The sequence below is a fragment of the Durio zibethinus genome, chromosome 10, assembly GCF_047325235.1.
Source record: "Durio zibethinus cultivar Kanyao isolate XHJ-2024 chromosome 10, ASM4732523v1, whole genome shotgun sequence".
In the NCBI taxonomy this organism is placed as follows: domain Eukaryota; kingdom Viridiplantae; phylum Streptophyta; class Magnoliopsida; order Malvales; family Malvaceae; genus Durio; species Durio zibethinus.
This window is the reverse complement of record NC_143171.1, coordinates 4,053,475-4,062,502: the sequence shown is the minus strand read 5'-3', so window position 1 is coordinate 4,062,502 and position 9,028 is coordinate 4,053,475. Positions and strand designations below refer to the sequence as shown.

Sequence of the window (9,028 nt, the reverse complement as noted above, 5' to 3'; positions counted from 1 at the left end):
AAAAAAAATAAAAGAAACAAAAAATAGAAAAAAAAAACATAAAAAAAACTTCCACTCTAATTGTCGATATTATCTTGTGCTCTCCTCCTTTCTTTTCCACTTTATTGTTCTTTTTTCTTTCCCCTTCTGCTTCCAACTCTTTTTCTTTCCTTTTCTCTCTTTTCATTTCTCTCTAAAAGTAAAGAAAAAAAATTCAAAAAAGAACCTAATCCAAAAAAAAAAAAAAAATAGCAAGTGGTAGGTTTATGATACAAACCCAAATGTTAATTTCAATTACAGGTCTTAAGTTCAAAACATCCGATTGTGTTAATGTCAAAATATCAGCTGGCACCTAAAAGGTGACGGAAAGTTTAAGTAGAGGAACCCCTTAATGGCCAATAAGAAGAAATAAAAAAAACAATGGACAAGTGTCAAGGGTAAGATCTTTAAGAGATTCTTTTGATAATGGTTGTATTGATATTAGTATGTTACCCCACAATTCGTTGCAGAAAATATTTTGTGATAATAAATTGTAAAAGTTTTCAAATTGAAAAGTATTTTGAAAAGTTTTAAATATTTTTTGATCATATGACTAAACACTAAATAAGAAATTCACTAATAAATTGTCTCAAACCATTAGATACAATATAATAAGAAAATTAAATAATGAAGCTTTAATTCTATTCAAAGCAAAAATGTCTATGCTTAATACTATAAAACTTAATACATAAAGATAAAAAGAAAAACAATAGCGACAAATACATCTCATGTGACAAAAAAAATTAACTAAATATCAAAATATTTTAATTTTATCAATTCAGATATTTCAAATTTCAATGACAAACAACATTTTATAGCTTATATGCTCCCAACCTTAAAACAAGTTAAATAAATTAAAAAAAGAAAAAATAAATAATTTGGAACTAAATTTTAATTATATAATAAATTAAAAACATGGGACTTATGTTTGATTATATGAAAGCCAAGGTACTTGTCTTCATTCCCTCCTATTACATGGAGTATGCCTCTTTCAATTTTGTTAATTATAGTTTTGAATGGTGGCATTCGAGCTGCTTGCACTGCTAACAGCAAAAAATAAATAAAAAATAAAAAGCAAACAGACAAATGACATCCACGTCTGCTAACAGCCAAAATCGTGGTCGTGTCCAAACAAATCTGCCAGAGTCAGACTACTCTTTTTTCTTTTTGCATGTCGTCCAGCTTAGATTTGCTTGCTTGTAACTTGTCTTTTCCTTCTCATAATTCTTGAATCTTGAGACTCTTCACATCAAGACCACAAATTTTGTCTTCGTGAAAAAACAAGAACAGGGTCATCTGTTTTAACTGTTTGATGAAAGGAAGCAGAAACTGTAAATTTTAAGAATCAAAATCAAAATGAGACCTGTTCTCTAAACCTTATTATATTTCATCTTCTGCAATGCCATTAATTAGCTTAGCTCTAACAACCATCCGGCTTCCCTATAAAGAAGCCGTGGTCCTGGTACCATCTCTTACAATATCTCTCAAATCCACCACATATCAGAGTTTTTCATCAAAAACAAAGCTGAGAAAACCCTTCAAAACTACCAGCTTTTGCTGCTTTTGCAAAAACCAACAAAGTTCTAACTCTCTTCTTGTTAATTCCGCTTCTGGGTTTCGTCATTTGAAGGGAATGGTGATGGTTTTTGATAATTTTATCGTTGGTACATTTTTGGTTTCTCTTTTTGGCTTTATTTTTCTTTTCATTTTGCGGCGTAATAACAATAGGAAGACGAAAATCGAGAAGGGTTCTAGAAAATTTAAGATCCAAACCGACGCTGTTAACGGCACCGACATAGGACAATGCTCGCCGAAAACGGTTTAGGCGATGATGTCATCATTGTCGGCGCCGGTGTTGCGGGTGCTGCTCTAGCTCATACTCTTGGCAAGGTAAATTCTGTTTTCTTTTAATTATTTTTCTTTTCTACTATAATTTACTGCGTTCTTTTTAGTTGATTGATTTTGTCGAATATAGTATTGAAATTTGGTCATTATTCATTGAGAAAAGTTATGTTCTTTTAATGAGATTTTTTTTTTTTTTTTTAATACAAGAAGAATTGGGGTTGTTAAAGAAAATCTGGGTTGTCATTGATTTGGCTTGAAATTTAGTTAATTATTGCCTGCAAGTAAGCTACACAAGGATACGCTTTACGAAATTGGCTTGCTTAGGAATATCTTATCGTAACAACAATCCAGTTTGGAGTTTGATTTTGTTGACGTAATTATATATATATATATATATATAAAATTTTTCGTTTGACTGTTCTGTTTAGATTTTTATTGGTCTTGAGTCTTGACTGCAAATTTGGATCTTCTGCTCATAAGGATTGTAGATTTTGGAGTTTGACAAGTGTTTTTGGGTGGCTAAACAGTGCAAACTATATCAGATTGTTAGCTATTGAACTTAGCATTTAACAAACTTTGCTAACTAAATGAAGACAAGGTCAGTGACCTGTTAATGGTTTGATTTGAACTTTAAAGTCAAAGAAACCTCAATTTGGATTTCGTTTTGTATTGTTGTCTTTCTTGTAAGATTCTACTACCTTTTAAGGAATTCTAGAGGTAGATTAACTTGGATTGGTTGTTGTTAAGGAACAAATACAATATACCGACTTGAACTTTCTTTCAAATTTGCTTTATAAATTGCAGATTTCTTGATTTTTAAGCATTAGAATCATAAAGGGCTTAAACAGGTGTTCATTTGCAATGATCCTTTTTGAGTTATTTAGTGCTAATTCATCTATAACTTTATTGCTAATTTCAGGATGGAGGGCGAGTTCATGTGATAGAAAGAGATTTGACAGAACCAGACAGAATTGTTGGGGAACTGCTGCAGCCTGGAGGATACCTTAAATTAGTTGAATTGAGCCTTGAGGGTATGCATGAAAATGGATATGCATCTTATCAAACCGTAAACAAACTTTTGGTGGTTATTAATAGCCTGATGGTTTTGAGTTGGATCTGTTCTCCTGATTTTTTTAACCTGTAAAATACAATTTATATCTGTTATGATAACAGATTGCGTGGAGGAAATTGATGCACAACGAGTGCTTGGGTATGCTCTCTTCAAGGATGGGAGAAATACTAGATTGTCATATCCCTTGGACAAACTTCATTCAGATGTTGCTGGGAGGAGCTTCCATAACGGGGCGTTTCATACAGAAGATGAGAGAAAAAGCTGCCACCATTCCCGAGTAATCTATTTTACTTCTATTATCCGTGATGGATACATATTAGTTGCCAACTGACTGCAGCATTGTTGATTTTGAAAATTTTCATTTTACAATTGGTAAATGGTTACAAGATTGCAATTAATCTTCTTTCACCCTTGTATGTTAAATTTTCAGTGTATGACTAAAGCAAGGAACAGTAACATCTCTGCTTGAAGAAAATGGGACCATTAGAGGGGTGCAATACAAAACTAAGGATGGTCAAGAACTAAGAGCTAATGCTCCTCTTACTATTGTATGTGATGGTTGCTTTTCAAACCTACGCCGCTCTCTTTACAACCCGAAGGTGAAGTTGCCATCTTATAATTGTTATATAAATACTCTCTTTCTTCTTATCTAACAATCGTTATAAGCAATCATGGTCACCAAAATTATCTTTTGAGCTACAATTTCTGAAATTGCATTGTCTGCCTGAATACTAAATCTAATCCTTTAATTTGCATGTGCTTATGTTGCTTATGATGTTCTAGTAGGAAAGCAAATTTAGTGTTTTAAACTTTTCAACAGGTGGATGTGCCCTCTTGTTTTGTGGGTTTGGTCTTAGAGAACTGTGAACTCCTATTTTCAAAGCATGGGCATGTTATCCTAGCAGATCCTTCACCCATCTTGTTTTATCCAATCAGTAGCACAGAGGTTTGCTGCTTGGTCGATGTACCTGGGAAGAAAGTACCTTCCACTGCTAATAGGGAAATGGCAAATTATTTGAAGACCATGGTGGCACCACAGGTACCTGCTAATTGATGCATGATTTTGGATTAAGCCCTGTTTTTCTATGTAGTTTCACCACAAAATCTTTGTTCATGATCAAGCATCACTTGCCTGCTGCACATATTACCTTGGTTTAATCAAAGAGTGTGTCTGTTTCAGGTTCCACCTAAGCTTCTTGATGCCTTCATAGCTGCTATTGACAAAGGTAATATTAGAAGCATGCCAAATACAAGCATGCCAGCTGATCCTCGCTCCTGGAGCACTTCTAATGGGTGATGCTTTCAACATGCGCCATCCTTTAACTGGTGGAGGAATGACTGTGGCATTATCTGATATTGTTGTACTTCGGGATCTTCTTAGGCCTCTGTGTGACCTTCATGATGCAGCTTCCCTGGCCAAGTATCTAGAATCATTTTACACATTGCGGAAGGTAGTTAGATGCCTATGCTTTGATCCTGTTTTAGTAACCGTCGGTTTTTCACCATTTGAATTTATTACTGCCATATACCATATAGTTGGCTTCTTTTGCTATGATCCTAACCAAGTAAGCATGATTCTAAGATACTTGCATTGCATCTTTGGTTTAATTGCAACTATCACCAAAGAAAGAATTGTTTCAGCTGCTTGACCATCCTAGTGACTAGGATTTGGTGTCATCTTCAAAAATCTGAAACGATGATCTGGCAATGCTCGTGACATAAAGGACAATATTCTTGATTCTAGGCTACACTGCTAAAATTAAGGCCCTTTTCTTTCCAACCTGAATGGTCTTTGAAGATAACAATGAATCAGAGAAGGGTTTTCCTTTTTTTTTTTTCAAAATTTTGCTGTTTGCTCATGATATGACGTTTATTGCAGCCTGTGGCATCTACAATAAATACTCTAGCTGGTGCCCTTTATAAGGTGTTTTCTGCTTCCCCTGATCAAGCAAGGAAGGAAATGCGCCAAGCCTGTTTTGACTATTTGAGCCTTGGGGGTGTTTTTCAACAGGACCAGTGGCTTTACTCTCCGGTCTAAACCCTCAACCATTGAGTCTAGTTCTTCATTTCTTTGCTGTGGCAATTTTTGGAGTTGGCAATTTTTGCTCATGATATGACGTTTATTGCAGCCTGTGGCATCTACAATAAATACTCTAGCTGGTGCCCTTTATAAGGTGTTTTCTGCTTCCCCTGCAAGGAAGGAAATGCGCCAAGCCTGTTTTGACTATTTGAGCCTTGGGGGTGTTTTTTCAACCGGACCAGTGGCTTTACTCTCCGGTCTAAACCCTTAACCTTTGAGTCTAGTTCTTCATTTCTTTGCTGTGGCAATTTTTGGAGTTTGGTCGCCTGCTTCTACCATTTCCTTCACTTCAACGCATGTGGATTGGAGCTAGGTTAATTTCAGTATGTATTTTCTGCCCTTTATGCTGTTGATCGATCCCTTTTTGCCTTCTATCCCCCCTTTGTTTCCTGTTCTTTTCCTTCCTTCGGTCTCTAATTATGAACTGAATAATCTCACTGCATAATTTATTTGACACGCTAGTCATACTTTCTTTTTGTTTCTTTTATGGACTGAATAAACTCGTTCTTTTTGTTTCTGTCAACTGATGCTACTAACACTTGGCATAATTGGCAAGATAGAATCATACTTCACAATAATTCCAGCTTTTAACAGCAACAATCGGTTAATACATTTGTTTCTTTGTAATAACTTTGTTCTTTCTTCCCGAAGAAAAAATGAAGAAACCCTCTAACACAACATTTGAAATCCTAATTGAATGCGAGTTCCATTAGTATTCTGTAGAAAAACATAAAATCTGTAAATGGTATACTGGATTTTGCCACTTTATGCTGGACCTTTTTCCCCCTTTTCTGCAGAGTGCATCAGGTATTATTTTCCCCATAATCAAGGCAGAAGGAGTGAGGCGGATGTTCTTCCCTGCCACAGTTCCTGCGGTATATAGAGCTTCTCCAGTCGATTGATATGTCCCCTCATGGTAGCTTCAGCTTTTTAGCACCCAAGATAAAAAGCTTGAACTAACTCCCCTTTGCTTAGAGTGGTGAACTGATGAGTGCATGTTATGTTACATGTATACCAAGGACATTGTACAACTGTGCTAGATTAGAGACAACTAGGAACTGCTCTTTCATTGTATGAACAAAATTCTCGTAAACAGAAATACTTTAACGGAAAATTTCTTTATTCCTGCAGTATAACATTGTCAAAAAAGAAAAAAAAAAAGGATTCAGCATGTTGACTAAATAGATTTCAACAATCAGAACATTGACGGGAAATATATTACATCCTTGAACAAAAGATAATGGAAGCTGGAGCCTGAAAGAATGTCATTCATAAAGCTGCATGCAATAAAATGATCACGCAGATTATTTTCCAGTAAAACTAACCACAAAAAATTGACCAATTTAAACTTATTGGATTGAAATGATAACGACTTACATGTTTAACCGACTTTACCATGATAGCCATGAGTTTGATCTCCTCCTTTACTAGTGAATTTACATTTAGCATTGCCAAGTCTATATTGTAGGTTTCTTTTGAAACCTCTCAATTCCAATCATAAATCGCCATTGTCCTTATGGACAATAATGGCGAGCAAACAATTCTTCAGCATGGTATCTTCAAATCTTGCATTCGAATCCTTGGTCAACTTGAAATGATCTCCATATTCTGGCCCTCAGATCCATTCATCATGGCCAGCTTGTCCAAAACTAGTGCTACAGATGAGTTAGTAATGAGATGTACATTTTTATTTTACACTTTCTAAATCAACCATAATGTTTCTTTTTCACATCCACCCTATATCGTGATTCATACCCAGGAGCGATCTATATACTGATCCAACTTGAGCCAGGTTCCTTCATCGCCCCAACATTTTTCATGGTTTCCCTCACTTTAGCTGCTTCTTCCCATTGACCAGCAGCTGCATAAGTATTGGACAAAAGCACATAAACTGATGGATTATTTTGCTCTGTTTCAAGGAGAAACCCAGCAATAATTCTTGCAAGCCTTAGGTTACTATGAGCCGCACAAGCACCGAACAAGGTCCACCAGATATTAGAATCAGGTTCAATATGCTGACTTTCTATTACTCTTTCAGCTTCACCAAGGTACCCTGCCCGACCAAGAAGGTCAACCATGCAAGAAAAGTGATCTACTCTAGGCACAAAGCCATACTCATTTACCATGGAATTGAATATCCAAGTGGCATCATCAACTAAACCAGCATGGCTGCAAGCAGAAAGAAGAGCAGTAAATGTTGCTTGATCAGGTTTGACCCTACCTGCATCTTTCATTGCCTTGAAACAATGGATAGCTTCTTTACCTTCTCCATGCTGTGCAAAAGCAGAAATGAGGGCATTCCAAGAGATTGTGTCCTTTTCAATCATCTCATTAAACACTCTCAAACACCAATTCAAAATGCCACATTTTGCGTACACTGTGATTAGTGCATTGCCTAAATATGTTTCCAAAGAAAGATTATGCCTGAGGATGTAACCATGAAGTTGTTTCCCATGACTCATGGATGAGATGCTGGCACAAACACTCATAGCAATGCTAAGTGTATATGCATTTGGCCTGAGGTTTGACATCAAAAGCTTGGATAATTGCTCTAACCCCAGAGCTGGGTACCCATTTAGAAAAAATCCAGATATAATAGTATTCCAGGAGATCAAGTTCTTGGGGGAAATTTGAAATAATTGATAGGCATGATTCATCCTCCCCTGCTTAGAGTATGAAGAAACCAATGCATTGGAAAGCTGGATTCTTGAAATGAGTCCATTTTTAAACACAAGAGCATGAATCATCTCACCCATTTCTAGGAATTCTGAACATGACAATAAACTTCCGAAAGTGAACTCATCCGGTTCAATCCCTGACCTTTGCATTTCCATGTAGATCAAAACTGCTGATCTGGCAGAGCTTCCTTGAGCATAAACTGATACCATAGTATTCCATGACACAAGATCCTTCTTCTCCAATCTCTCAAAAATTATGTGTGCAGCATTTGAATCCCCACAACTGGAATACATAGTTATCGCTGCATTGCTCACAGAGGTAGACTGTTCAAACCCCATCTTAACAGCTTGCGCATATACTCGATCCCCAACTCTACGACATACGCACGAACTCATTAGACTTACAAAAGTCAGTTCGGAGGGGCTCAAACAAGCCTCTAACATCTCCCTAAACATTGCCAAGGCCTGCTCAACTCTTCCTGCATTCATTAAACCATTTATCATCACGTTAAAAGTAATCCGATCGTGCACAAAACTCTCTACTTCTTCAAAAACCTGGCATGCTTTTGGGACATCTTCAGAATTAAAATACATAGTAATTATTGCATTAACCACAGATGCTCGAACCAAAAACCCAGTTTTAACCACCAAAGCTTGCACTTGCCTCCCGAAACCCAACTTTTCACTAGAGCACTCACTCAGCACACTAGCAAAGCTATAATTATCATGCTTAAAACCCAAAAAATGCATTTCCTTAAACAAACCAAACCCAAAGTCTTCGTACCCATTTTCCACGCAACCCGTAATCATCGCATTCCAAACTGCCACTTCTTTCTTAGGCATCCTATCAAACACCTCACAAGCATAGGGAATTCCTCCCAACTTTGTGCATGAAGACAACAATGTAGTCCAAGAATAAACATCTGGATCATTTATTTCATTAAAAAACCTCTTAACAGAAACTAAATGATGGGCCTTTGAGTAGAGAAAAAGCAGCGTGTTGAAGACATGAGAGTATGCTTTGAAACCAGACTTGATGGCGTAGGCGTGGAGTTTAGTTCCAAATTCTAGGTTGGGGAGATTGGCACAGGCTTTGAGAGTGGTGGAGAGCGTGTAGTGGTCGGGTTTAACGTCGTCGTACAGACAGTGAATTTTGTCGAATAGATTGAGGGCATCTTGGTAGTGAGTAGAGCGAGTGAGACCTGCTAGGTGAGAGTTGAGCTTTATCAGCTGTTGTCGGTTAAAACGAGTTTCAGTTATGGTAGTTAACCCTTTCGCGAAATAGCCAGGGAGCATTGTCATCGGTCAATTTCCATCTTTTCTCATTTTCTCTCG

General features: G+C 36.7%; 1 protein-coding gene and 1 pseudogene across 5 annotated transcripts; one reads left to right on the top strand and one right to left on the bottom strand.

The window, feature by feature from the left end:
- Positions 1 to 1,202: 1,202 nt before the first annotated feature.
- Positions 1,203 to 5,917, top strand: LOC111291829 (squalene epoxidase 3-like; annotated as a pseudogene). Its single transcript, XR_016345596.1, has 9 exons — positions 1,203 to 1,908; positions 2,783 to 2,894; positions 3,037 to 3,212; positions 3,366 to 3,534; positions 3,756 to 3,974; positions 4,116 to 4,386; positions 4,815 to 5,026; positions 5,273 to 5,338; positions 5,813 to 5,917. The product of XR_016345596.1 is annotated as a squalene epoxidase 3-like (transcript).
- LOC111291827 (Tetratricopeptide repeat (TPR)-like superfamily protein) lies at positions 5,555 to 8,995 on the bottom strand. Of its 4 annotated transcripts, XM_089766485.1 has the most exons (3): positions 6,393 to 8,995; positions 6,238 to 6,292; positions 5,555 to 6,140 (listed from the first exon to the last, which is right to left on the bottom strand). In XM_089766485.1, the coding sequence occupies exon 1, from the start codon at positions 8,993 to 8,995 to the stop codon at positions 6,782 to 6,784; it is 2,214 nt and encodes a 737-aa protein (XP_089622611.1). In that variant the 3' UTR covers positions 5,555 to 6,140; positions 6,238 to 6,292; positions 6,393 to 6,781. The 4 variants fall into 4 exon arrangements, with proteins under 4 accessions (XP_089622611.1, XP_089622610.1, XP_022739630.2 ...); XM_089766484.1 differs by having other exon boundaries at positions 6,238 to 8,995; XM_022883895.2 differs by having other exon boundaries at positions 5,555 to 6,292.
- Between the last annotated feature and the right edge of the window lie 33 nt (positions 8,996 to 9,028).

What these genes read in the sequence shown, in the direction of transcription:
- LOC111291827 (XM_089766484.1), bottom strand. Translation starts at nt 8,995, where the DNA reads ATGACAATGCTCCCTGGCTATTTCGCGAAAGGGTTAACTACCATAACT.